Source organism: Nelumbo nucifera, chromosome 4 (assembly GCF_055504915.1).
Source record: "Nelumbo nucifera cultivar China Antique chromosome 4, China Antique-T2T, whole genome shotgun sequence".
Taxonomy (NCBI): domain Eukaryota; kingdom Viridiplantae; phylum Streptophyta; class Magnoliopsida; order Proteales; family Nelumbonaceae; genus Nelumbo; species Nelumbo nucifera.
The window spans coordinates 3,032,952-3,046,261 of record NC_142652.1 but is presented as its reverse complement, the minus strand read 5'-3'; the positions used below and the strand labels follow the sequence as shown (position 1 = coordinate 3,046,261).

The window sequence follows — 13,310 nt, the reverse complement described above, 5'->3', positions numbered from 1 at the left end:
GTAAGATATACACCGTGTAAGTGCATCTCTTAATAATCTAGGTGGATGAGGATAACATTAGGTCCATTTGGTTGGTAGGAATAAGGGTCTCTGGAATCAGAATCAGAATGTCCCGTTCAACCGTTTGATTGGTTGGACTAAATCAGAGTAAAATCCCATCGTAATCACTTGTCTTAGGTTTCAACCTCATCTTTTTGAACATTTATTAAACCTATTGTAATCACTTAACCTAACAAAACAAATTAAAATGTACTAGGCTTCCCAAAAAATAGAAAAACAGAGCAAAATCTATTTATATTTCTAAGTTGCCGTTTGAAAGAGCTTTCACATCATAATTCATACATTGTGCACATTGTATGAGCTAAGAAACCCGGAAAGTCCCAAGTCCTATTTAGTAAAACACTGAAAAACTAAAAATAGGCTTACAGGAGGAGCCCAACCTTCCTGTGAAGCCATCACCGCATAAGAGTTAAGCCCTCCCAATGATACCATGCCAGCAGTGCTCTGCACATCGTCCAAAATTGCATGGTATGGAGAGCCACCTGCCCTGCTCTGTGTAAAGTGCAAATCAAAAAAGCACACAAAAATAAATAAATAAATAAAAAGTTTGAAGAAAATAAATAAATAAAATAAAATTAAAGCGCTTCCCGAAGAATGAAATAGCACAGAGTAAACATTTTGTAAAATGGTTCTTTACAAATGTAGTTAACAGATTAAAATCCCAACTGTTGCTCGAGCACAATTGATCAATTGAGGCGCTTAACGACTCAGACATGCCTCCAAGGTCCAAGCCCAAGCTGAGGCAATCTAGATCATTTAAATACCGCATTCCTTTAGATTGATAATAAACAAAAGCAGCCCCAGAGTTCTCCACATATTACTCCTTCGATAAATTATGCGATTGGGATCTCCGCTCAGAAGTCCTTGAATAATGTTGCAAAGACAAGCATCGGCTCGATGCAGGTAAGGAGAATTACTGAGCTAATTTCAATCTTCCAAAACTGCAGTGCTGATTCCAGAAACAGTATCACACATTACGAAGACATCCTCCCAGCATCCTCGGAGCAATAAGAAATTATAGTTGGAGCTTCAACCTGCATTTTCAAAAAATTGAACTCCAATGCCATTATGGGCTTTGACAATAACACAGAAATGCTACGATTCCATGCATCACTTTCTGACAGTGCAACTTCGGAGTGTTCAGAATTGAAACTAAGGTTATTGGATGGCATATCCCTGTCATTCTCGGTTGCAGAAATTGGCCCTGATACTTTCGCAGGCACCACAGGTCTCACCCTAGACAAAGGCATTAATCACGAAACAGGATCAGCAAGAGGACTTTGACCTTTAAGTTAAAAATATATGTAAACCAGGGCCAGAAGTTAAATCGCTAAAGCCTATAAATTAGGATCAGAACTGAGGTCACTTTAGGTGGAGAAACAAAATTGTTGACAATTTCACATACACACCAAGAGACATCATTTTAACGCTTGAATTTGGTGATATTTCAGTAGTATCTATTTTCCTACCAAAACAACCCAAGTAGAATTAAGATATCAACATTTTTTTTTTTTTGCAAGAAAAACAGAGCCAAATGGTCAAATGATTGGATAATTACAATACTGACCAATTTGAAGAAAAAGATACAACTAATGTGGTCACCCTTCGCCATTTTTTCCTTCTTTCTACAGTTCAACTTAATACCCCCCAAACTCCTTTCTGTAGCTGACATTCCAAAATGTATGTCAGTTTTCCTTTGCAGAACATTTATTTTCCCAGCAATTTATAGGTGCCTAGGCCCTTAAAAGGGTCAAATTTGCATCAGGTCTGAACTGGTTCAAAACTAATACTTTTTCTTATATCACCAAAAGCTCATTCAATGAATATAAAAGAACCCAAGCCTGAACCCCAATTCTAATGGATGCCTAAGTTAAAATGGAAGTAAGATGTCAGATCATTTTACAAAAGGTAGAAAAGTTTATATCTATGCACATCTTTTACCATTATAATTCAAAAGCATGCTACTCTGAAGGAAGGAAAAACCTGCAGCTGATCTGACATGAATACTTGAGAAGGTGTGGAGTATACTTTGTATTGCCACTGCAATTTTACAGCAGAAAAACTAATTATCTGTCCTCAGAAGTAAGAATCAATTAAACATCAATCAATAGAGAAAATTATTACCTAAAACTTGGAAGTGACATTTTTATAGTGGGACCCATCCACATATTATCAGATTTCGATTCTGGGGGTGCCATCACCAAGCTCGTGAGAGGAAGAAAATGAAAAAGAGGATAAATCAAAATACTTTGAAAAGAAAAGAACATTTCTAAAATCGATGAGGAATAAGGGCTTGCTTGGTCCTTGCTTCCCATATCATGAGGTGTTTTGTGAAGAAACATTCATGCACCAGTGGGTGCTTGATCATGAATTATGACAGAAACCCATTGTTCAGGGTCCATGTTTTGGTCCCAACTGACAAATAGGTTCAATTTATCAAATAAAAACTGGCAAACAGGTTCATCCCAAGTATACTGGCAACTTATTTTCAGCATTTCAAATGCAGCGGACATGGCATGATTTGGCTCCAACTTTTCACCTAATGCTTATTCTCACATACCATACAGGGTGAATATCCAAAAACAAGTTTATTAGCTGAACTAATGTGATCCATGTTAACAAGGAAAGTTTTATGCTTTGCGGTCATTGCTAATCAGAAAATTTCAAAAGGAAAATTCTAGGCAATTGTTGTGAGACCAGGGATGTATGTGTATTTGTCATTTTTTATTTATTATGTATAGATGTGTCTCAACTTAGGTAGGGGTATATTAGACCTTTTATTTTTATATAATAGAAGTATTCCTATAAGTAGTGTCTGGCTGGGTGAGATTAGACCCTTTCCGTTCACGGCTCAAGAATAGCCATATTTTGATCTCAGAAGAGTTGTATTTCATTAATGGATGAATTATTAGAATTTAGAAACCAAAAAACAAGAAATAAATAAATAAAAGAAACTAAAAACATTACTTTTGTGCAGAACATGACATCTTATCATAATTTCAACCATTGTGAGGGTATTCATATTCTGAAATGTAAAATCCCATTACAATTTAAAGCCAGTATCTACTGTGTGCTTTCATTGTGAGGATATCCATGATGAGAATATACACAGAATAGTGCAAAACAAAAAATTCAACCAACTCACCAGCAGTCGGAAGGCTGATATTACAAAAATCAGTTGCAGAAGAACCTTTGATTTCCATTACTTGAATGTCTAGTTGATTCTTTGGACAAAAGAAAGCAGAACCCATGCCAAACATGTTTAAGAAACCATTCTTTTTATTTCTTGACCTCTCTGAGATTGCCATGGTTCTCTGCTTATCAATGTAACATCAGATTCAATGAGACAGATAACATATAAGAATGATCCAGAACACTTGATATTGTGTACGGCTTCTAACTTGCTATCGTGCATGGCCACTAAAATTTACAATTGCTGCATGTAGCAATGCATGGACAAATTGTTAATAGGGATAGCACGAAGCAATATCATACCCTAAGGTTCCAATTGAGGGATGTTCCTAGATGATCCTATCCAATACAATAAAATGAAACCATTGTCCAAGAATTGGTTACAATAAAAAATAAAAACATGGTTAATAATGCAATAGCCATGATTTAACCAATGATACACAAACACCAACGCATGTGTGCGTCATTGTATATAGAGATATGTAGTTCAAATTTTAGTTGGAAGTTGCACTCTAACACTGCCATGAGGCCTGGCGGTGGCTTGTAAGAGCCATTCATTTGAAACTCATATGTTCCGGATTTCAAACCCAAATATTGCAGCCAAAAATCAGACATCCAGTAGCATGCACTACTTCTGGATTTTATATAAAAACTTACAGATCCCAAAGAGGTTCATCGGCTGTTGAGGATGTCCAATAATCATGAATTTGGGTTCTGAGATCTCTATTGTGGGCTTCCCCAATCAATTTTTCAAATTTATCACAAAGTGCGTCACGTCACAAATAACATAGTGGTTCATTTTTTTTTTTTTTTTTGCAAGAAACAAGAAATAAGTATATCATGTTTACCCACTAGAAGTACTTTCAACAGTTACCTTTGAAAATCCAGCAACTTGACTTGGAAGCCCTACACACTGCATAAAAGCAAGCTAAGTCAAGAAGAAAGGCCACACAACCTAATAATTTGAGATCAAGCAAATTATTCCCATAATTCCTGATGAAAAAGTGGAATGGGCTTCAAGATTGCCACAATTCCTCACCTTTCGTCCATGAAAGCAAGCCTCCTGGCTGTTAACAAGTACCCTAGCAGCCCATCTGTCCACAGAGGTATTAACACTTTTCATTTGCAATAATACCATTCATATCTCTAAGTCTCAAGGGATTTAATGATCCATTGTGATCAAGTCACCATTTTAATAGAACAGAATGAGTCCACTCCATCAGAGATCTAAAAGAGAATGGTATTAACTGAATCAAGTTGGCTCATGTTGCATCATGATTTATGCATTGACATGCAACTTGGTTGAGTCAACCTCCCTTTTGGGTCTACCAATTAGAAAGTCAGATGTCCTAGGAGTATTTAATGAGTCTACTGAGCTTTTACATGAGTCAGAAAGGCAATGGCACAACAAAGGCACTCTTTCAGTAAAAGGGAAAAAACAGACCCAATTAACAACTTCAACAAAAGTAATGAACATGACTCATGAAACAAACTAAATGATACTCATCATTCATGTTTGATCTACTCAAGTCAAGTTAATACAGCTGTTATTCATGGTTCTGAACTCTCATTTACAACCTGAGTTGTCAAAATAGGGACAATGTAGCTGAATCAGTTCCAATGTGATAATTCAGATATTAATTGCTATAAATAGAAATGGCAATCCTTCATTGTCGTTTTCCAGGACATCACCTTTTTTTATTTAACATGGACCAAAGAAATTGGAGGGAACTTACGCACAAGAAGTTGGTGGGTTCCATACAATTCCTGCAATAACCACGAGCTGGGAGAGGACAAAAAAATGCATCAATTCCAACAAAAAGAGGATTTAGAGTATTCTCTTTTTTTCTCTTTCTGATAACTACAGATTGTTCACTTAACAAAACTACAATAAAAACAGTTAATATAGACGGTCAATGATCAATCAAATTCCTAGGGGAGCTACAAACAGCATATGGAACATCTAAAAGTACAAACTCCTCAACTGTTAAATGAAATAGAAAATTGAAAGATACGAAATATGGTTTTCAGCCAGTGATGTTATTTGATACTAACATGCATCCTCAAACAACTATTAGGTGTAAGCAATTTAACATTAACGTGTCTAACACTAACCTCATCAAAGATTCCAGCTGGACTGTCATCATAATGAGCAAGGAAAAAACCACCAAGAGTATATCTGAAAGACAAAAAGTCAGAATAACCATCACTGTGTATATGTTTTTATACATGAACATGGGGTGCATACAAAACACACACACACACACACAGATGTGTACCCAAAAGCTTCCACTAATCTAAAGTCTTTTGGAATGAAAGCTCGAGCAGTCTCTGCTTTCACAAGATGGAGTTGGTACAGGGCACTGAAAACCAGAAACAGATTATTTAATAAAATATTTGATTTCTGTAACAATGGAACTGGAAGAAAAGTTAAATAAAAAAGACCATGGATTCTCATTGAAAGACCAAAAGTTGCAGAACTCTACCTTCCTTTGAATAACCATGGTGGTTTCACATAACTTGAAGATGTTTTTGTATCTGGAACTTCCATGGATCTGATATTGGATTTTACAAGTTACTACCAAAAAAAAGAGGGAGCTGACACTCTAAAGTCCTATAACTCCATGATGGAGGAGACTAACCATAGGAAGCAACAGATGATCCTATTTAACTTCTGAAAAAAGCATATAATATTACAGTGTATGCCAAGGACCAAGAAGGATTATAGTCCATTCCTATAAATCTATGAACAGGATAATGAGATATCAGCAACATGTAGTGTAAAATTTTAAACATATTCAATCACCAGAAATGGTTCTTTATGGTTTACCCTAGAAATTTTTGAAACCTATGAAACACAAGTATGGCAATTTCTTCTCGCCACATTTTACCATGGAATGCATATAAGGTGTGGTCCCATGAGGTTATTTCCAAATAAGTAGGTCAATCTGCATTAATCATTATACCAACTTGATGCATCCAGGGACCTTCTGCTTGGTTTGTCTGCATAACTGCTTTAGTAACCACCATAATTCTGAAAAGGTAAAAGCCATAAAGACCCTTATAGAATATGAGCTAATGATAACAAGACTAGAGTGCTACAATTAGATTGGAAAGGAATTGAAGAAAGTAAATAATTTTGGCATAGAAAAATGCCAAAACTAATGGGATTGTTAAAACCGGGCATTGACCATAAATGATTAAATGGTTTAAAGTAAAGCTTAGCATGAAATTAAAAGAAACCAAAAACAAACTGCACAATCCATTAGCCATTGAAGTTATTTGTGCAATGGCAGGGATTCTTTATATTACATTGAAGCATCGCATATAGCTGATTTTATGATAATCATATATGAAGTTTCCTTAAGGTTGTGTGTGTTTCCCTGTAAAATAGGCGTAAAATTTTTCTGCCCCTTCTAATTTGGTTTGATGTACGTGACACGGAAAACAGAACTTTTGTTATAAAAGAGGCAAACGACTTATGTGAAACAAACGGAGCTAAGGGGGAGAAGACAAGGGCATCTTCAAACAACAAGTTATTTGAAAAAATAGGAGTTCTGTTATTCTGTTAAATCAGTTCTCCACTTCTCAACTAGATACGTCAAGAATTCAGAATTGTCCAAATGTTTCCATTTACCTCACCAAGAACCAAATCAAAAGCCTATCAGACTTCATATAATACTAATACTAAAGGAGACAGATATCACCAAAAAGGGAATCAACAAATGGCAAAAGCTGAAACTAACCAAACCAAATAATACACAACAAGAACATGAAAATAACAACTAGGGAGGCATAATGTATAGTGAGCCTGTCAAGAAGAAGGCGGGCTAGTTTCTTAACTGAAAAGTTGCAGCAATAAAAATGATCCAGGACAAAAAGAAGAATGCAAGAAACCAGAAATGGAAATAAAAAGATTTCGATCTGGAATTCGAAAACCGAAAACGTACCAGAAACTAAATCCAGTGGAGAGAGACAGACAGACAGACAGACAGACTCTGCCGCTAGCTCGCTGGCGTTCTCTGGTTGTGTGGATCTACGTTTGAATTCGAGTGTTTCAAGAGACAGGCGTCCACAAAGCTGACCAAGTGTAAAGAGTACTACAGATGATGAAAGGATGTTAGGCTTCTTAGTTCTTGCAGTGCTGTTATCCTTGAGCGTGAATTGGCGCCATACATAAACTCACACGCCGCGCTTCTTACTTCTTACTGCCCTTGTGGTCCTTGTGTTGTGGATACTGGATACAACGAGCGAAACTTTTCAGCTCTCAGCTCAGCAGTAAGTATGGGTTTGGTGGGACCCATCAAGAAAAGGTTTTGCATACTTGGCAACTCATTTAAGCAGTATGGGTTTGGTGGGACCGGACACGCTAGAATGACTAGCATAGCACCGCCATTTGGTAATAAACCATAACCCGTCACATGGAATAATAACTTTGATTGTTTTATCCTTTACCAAAAATTAAAAAAAAAAAAAAACTGTTACCCACCTACCACGTGTCTCTCTGACAATGATATAATATAATGGGCCTCTCCTGCGCTTTTATTAATTTATGCTTGTGATAAAATGGGCCTCTCATTGAACAACGTGTGTGGCATTCTTAGCCAATGATCAGGCTCAGGTTATTGAAGAAATTTGTAGGGAGAGGCTCCATGGTCCATGGATCATGGATGGCAATCCTTTGCATTTTATGTGCCAAAGCAAAGCAAAGATTTACATGAAAGAGAAAAGAACGTACGTGAGTTGGTCAATAATTCCTGTTTGTTTATTTGTTAGTGGTTGTTAGAGATTTGTTTCTTCTTCTTCTAATAATATAGTTCGACGCATACATTAGTTTACTCATCAATGGGCCGGGAATTGATCCATCATTAAAAGGTTAGGCAGATGTGAACTCAATTAGGCCCATATTTATTTTTTTGTCGTTACTTCATCTGAGCCCATGTTGTACAGATCTTCTTAAGGTGACCATCTCCTTCATATCTACCTTTACGCATATTAAAATGTTAAGACAAAGCATTTTAATGCGCGTGCATTGAACAGACTATGGCATACAATCAGGAAAAAATTATAAGGAAAATCAAATCAAAAGTTCAGTCTGGTCAAATGAAATTAATAAGCGCCCGCTTGATTTGGAATGGTATCGGAATGAGTCATTTTGATTCAAATTATTTGGTTGGGTGGAATCGGACTCTCATTTACATTCTTGATGGAATGGTATTTCTCCAATGATCATTCCCTCTTCTTCTTTTGGGAATGAAATCTCATTCTAGTTGATTCTAATTTTTATTTGATTTCTCTCTAAATCAAACAAATTATGAAAATAAATCATTCCCATTCCAATTCTGATTCAACTACAAACTGACCAAACCCTAAAGCTATGTTTGGTTTGAAGGAAAAAGTAGGGCAGGAAAGGAAAGTTAGGGAAACCTTCAAATCAAACATAACCTAAATATATAGCTAAAATCAAAGGGAAATATAGTAACATAAGCATCCACGGAACTAATCTCATTGCTCACATACATAAAGGCAGGAAGCTAGGAACTGCAGCCAACAATATATATAATATACTTAACAAACACGTCTGTGGCATGAATATAATACCCGGAAAGCTCATGAATGGTTCAGTTCCAAAATGTATCCCTTGCCTCTTGAATATCCATATCATTTGTGTAGCACACATTTCATATGAAAAAGATGATTTATTTTTCCCATATATTTACAAATTACAAGTGCACCATTCAAATCAATATATCAAAATTACATACTATAAATGTTATATCCAAAGTTTTAAAAACCCACCCAATACCAGAACTGTTTTGGCCACTGGTTTCTAGATCAACAGTTTGACTGCCCAGTTCGAATGGAGAGTCCGTTCTGACAAAAAAAATAAAATAAAAAATGGCTAAAATCGTTGAACGGGTCACTGGTTCGACCACCAAAGCCAATGAATCATTGACTAATTCAACATTTTTTTGGCTAAAAACCGAATTTAAAATAAAACGGAACCAATTGCCTGGGTGATTTTCGGGTCGAACGGTTCGACCTTCCAATAACAGTTCAAAAACATTGGTTATATCCATACTTGCTAAAATTGCCACTAGCTACAATTGAATGGAGAGTAATGTGTTTAACTGTCTGAATAAGTTTAAATTTTTTTCTATAACTCCGAGTAAGATGTATGCATTGAAATATTAAGATTAATAGAGCAAGGGATTTGATTTGGAGGAGGGAAAGATTTTACAAACCACCTATTCTCTCACATTTCCAAGACCCTAACTACGTACAACAGCTAATATACTAGAGCAGTATAACTTTTACAGTGGATATGCAGAGGTACAACTGGTTTTTTTTTTTTCCATGAAGATTTTCTAAATGATAACCCCTAGAGGTAGGCTTCTAAAATTAGTTTATTGATTCGCTTTTGTTCACCCTAGCATGTCAACTGATAGGTGTAAGCAAGAACCTAAGACAGAGCAAATTTACAAGTCCTAATTCCGATGCAAATGCCATTTTCTTTAACTCATTTGCTATAGTGCAAGAGAAAAATGCAAATTCTGGTTCACTTTTACCTTCGGTTTCATACTACTTTGGGTTTTATTTTACTTGGTCTGTAATGCAAACAAACAAAATAAAAAGAAAAGTCTAAAGCAAAAATAAAACAGAATTTCTACTCCCATACTTTTTACTTTATGCATTAATGCAAATGAAATTGCACTACAAACAGACCGGGTCTTAAGAACAAAAAAACAAATGGAAGGGAAGAAATGAGAAGGGGAAAAAAAATTTGGGTCTCGCTCACTTTACTTGATTGCCTCCTTGTGGTCAAGAGGCTTATCTAAGATGGTGTCTGGTATGGCAAATTCTGGTTCACTTTGGGTCCAGGTTGCCAATTCATCGCCATGTGAGAGTTTGTCCCAATATGCTATGTAGTAGGCCTGTTTATCAAATAAATGTTTGTCTCGAACTCTTGATTTGTGTAAGACAACTGTTGGGGGAAACTTCATTTTAGTGTTTTCCCAATACCAAAGTGTTTATTTACTATTATATTTATATGGCGCCTAATGACATCTAATGGTGTCTAACGGTCAAAAAGCAATAGAAAAACATTTATCAACTGCTTTTTCTCAGTTTTGAAGATAAATCAAGTACAAACATTTTTCAAATTAACGGAAGCCAATACCAAACATCACCTAAGGCAGTGTTTAGCTATGTGGAAATTGGCATGGATGGCATAGTTAGAAAGGGACCACACCTTAGAAGTTGTTTGTTGGAGTTGTGGAACATTTCAGTCCACACTATATTGTGGACCAAAACTGAATATATTGAATTTTTCCGCCATTGATGTTTTTCATGGATTGGTTCACGCCATGGCATGGACGTGGATGGCTCATTTTTAATAATTTTTATTATTTTAAAATAACGTCAAAAGTTTAAAATTAATTTCAAGTGTAACATTTTTTTTTTAATTCTTAAGGTTATTACAAAAATAGTTGTACTAATTTCTTATTTGTTTTTTATTAAATTTTATCAATGTTAAAACAACTCTAAACCATCACTATAGTGTAGATGAATCCACATCACCCAAAATTTCATCCATCCTACATAACACCCCTAAAAGTGAGAAGGAATGAGAGCAATTTTCAAAATCTTCTCAAAAATAATGCAAAACAATCATTTGGTTGGCCTAAAAAAGTGTGAGACCTACAACAAGCTTTTTTTACTCCAAAAGTTTTCTATGCATTTAGATAAAACATTTGTAAGGGAAAATAACTTCTCATAAAAAAAATATTTTGGTTACATTTTCTAATGTTTGATTGGAACTTAAAAACAAGGGGATCATGGATTGAACTACTCCTAACTTCAAGGCTATGTTTTGGTTTGAAGGAAAAAGTAGGGAAAGGTAGGAAAACATATACAAGGTTTGTAATAGTTTCCCTACCTTTCCCTTCCTTTCCCTACTCTTTCATTCAATCCAAACACAGCCTTAGGATTACTTTAAGGCCGAAGTCTTATTGGATTAGTTATTCAAGGAAACATTTACATAGTAGAACTCTTAAAAATAGAGCCAAGAGTACTCTAAGTAAAATTACTCACAGGGGAAAGTCCTTTTAAAGCCATTCCCACCCTAGTTTTAGATAATATTTTGCTTATTTTAATATTTTACAAAGAACCAATCATTAAAAAGTAATATTTTTTGCAAAATACATATATCGTATCCAACCAAATACAACCAAAATAATAGTTAATATTGTTCCTTGTAAAACTATCTGAAAATGCAACAAAATTATGTGCAGGATGCAAATAGGTGGAAGCCCACTAACTGTCACACTTAAAAAATATTTATTTTTTCTTATCAATCAAATTTTGGTAAGAAAATAAATAAACATTTTATTCTCTTTTCTTTTCCTTTTTATTTTCTTGTAGTTTTTTTTTCATTTTTTAATATATTATCTTTGCAACCAAACAGATCCTATGAGCCTGAAGATATAAAGACAAAGTGAAAAAAGGAACTCAACAAAATTCAAAATTTGGGTCCAGGGAAACACCCAAACCTATTATTGTGTTCTCATAAATTTTTTAATAGAAAACACTAAAAACACACGAATTACATATATGAAACAAGAAAAGGAACTTTTTGCAAACTTGGTTAAATTTATTGATGATAGACATGGGTTACTTCGCATGTAAAGGAAAAAAAGGAAAGATAAACATGGTATTTTGAAGGAAGATTTTTTTTTTTCTAATTGTTTGATCAGAATACTAAGACTTTATCTTATATAAATCATCTATCATTATCTACAGCTTTGGAGAATTCAGAACTACTCAATCAAATACTTCCTCTTACCTCATTGAAAAGTAGAGCTTCCCAAAAACTCAAATATAGCAAATAGTCCAAACGAGAGAAGAACAGCTGAGAAAAGATGAGTAACAACAAAGTCTACCAATAAAAGTATGTAACTCGTTCAATATAGCAATGAAGCAATCAAATTTGCGAAACCTAAAACAGAATATATAAAAGAGAACCAGAAGAAGAAGAACCCTAATATTTTTAATGGTAAATAAAAGAGAACAGAGGGTTGGGGAATAAATGAAGTATTAATGTAAATAGTACAAATAAAAAAACGGGACCGAAAAGCTAACCGAAATTGAAGCTCTTAGCAGGCACCAAAGATAAAAATCCAGAACAGAAGACATTGTTTCTGGGTCCGAAGAATATATGTGACTATGTGAGCTTGTTTGGTTGAGGTAAGTAGTGAGCCGGAGAGAGACTGGAGGATGTATGAGTGTGTGTGTGTGTGCATTTGAAAGAGGATGTACATACAGCGACAACGAAACGAAGGCTCAACTCAAAGCTTGATATGCCTAAGTACATTGTACTGGGGATTGCGTGGCATGAATTTATCCATAAACATGATTTGGCGCCAATGGAATATAATAACATTCACACGCCGCGGTTTTCGTTTGCTCTACTGTTGTTTTTCTCTGCTTTCTGGTTTCCCAATTCCAATGAGGAGTGACGATCCTCTCCGGTTAATTATTCTGCGATCCACATCCAGCCACGTTTCCAAACGTCTTCTGTTCTCTGTTCATCTCTGCTTTTATTTCTAGTTGCCAGTTGCCACTTCATTTTCATTCGCCAACAGGTTAGTGGTAGTGTAACGTTACGTCAGGAGGGAATTGGTGAAACCAAACATTTTTCATTCCACTTTTGCTCTGCGGTTGGCTTTTACCCTGTTTTGGCTCCAACATTGGATACAAATTTGTGCTCTTGTGATAATTGATATCAGTCCGGATTTCCTACTAATTTCTCTCTGCTCCCCTTTCTATTAACCCAATAAAATGATTCTAGCTGTTTTTAATCATGTTAGAGGAGTCCAACTGTAGTGTAATAACTAACCAAGAGCTTAACCCCTCTGTTAAATACTCTTTTTAAAATATATCGATTCTTTAAACATTAATTAAACCTTTTTTAAAAAATAGATATTTCATTTAAGCCTAAATTCTTCTTCCCCCTATCAATATTTGAATCTTCTATCTCAATTGTTTGCCTTGCCTCT

At 35.3% G+C, this 13,310-nt stretch overlaps 1 protein-coding gene across 7 annotated transcripts; it reads right to left on the bottom strand.

Moving 5' to 3' along the window:
- Window positions 1-606: 606 nt before the first annotated feature.
- Window positions 607-12,639, bottom strand: LOC104591838 (protein NEOXANTHIN-DEFICIENT 1). 7 transcript variants are annotated; one of them, XM_088903623.1, is made up of 13 exons: window positions 12,394-12,639; window positions 12,098-12,190; window positions 7,203-7,489; window positions 5,739-5,807; window positions 5,532-5,615; window positions 5,368-5,431; window positions 4,989-5,035; window positions 4,292-4,346; window positions 4,127-4,165; window positions 3,206-3,374; window positions 2,185-2,245; window positions 2,044-2,100; window positions 607-1,296 (listed from the first exon to the last, which is right to left on the bottom strand). In XM_088903623.1, the coding sequence occupies exons 4-13, from the start codon at window positions 5,801-5,803 to the stop codon at window positions 1,035-1,037; spliced, it is 903 nt and encodes a 300-aa protein (XP_088759749.1). In that variant the 5' UTR covers window positions 5,804-5,807; window positions 7,203-7,489; window positions 12,098-12,190; window positions 12,394-12,639; the 3' UTR covers window positions 607-1,034. The 7 variants fall into 7 exon arrangements, with proteins under 7 accessions (XP_088759749.1, XP_088759748.1, XP_088759746.1 ...); XM_088903622.1 differs by having other exon boundaries at window positions 12,098-12,163; XM_088903620.1 differs by having other exon boundaries at window positions 7,203-12,163.
- Window positions 12,640-13,310: the final 671 nt, after the last annotated feature.

What these genes read in the sequence shown, in the direction of transcription:
- LOC104591838 (XM_088903623.1), bottom strand. Translation starts at nt 5,803, where the DNA reads ATGGAAGTTCCAGATACAAAAACATCTTCAAGTTATGTGAAACCACCA. An exon ending in AGATTAGTGGAAGCTTTTGG is followed by an intron (nt 5,432 to 5,531) that starts GTACACATCTGT and finishes TTTGTCTTTCAG; the next exon opens with ATATACTCTTGGTGGTTTTT. An exon ending in CTTGCTTTCATGGACGAAAG is followed by an intron (nt 4,166 to 4,291) that starts GTGAGGAATTGT and finishes GCTTTTATGCAG; the next exon opens with TGTGTAGGGCTTCCAAGTCA.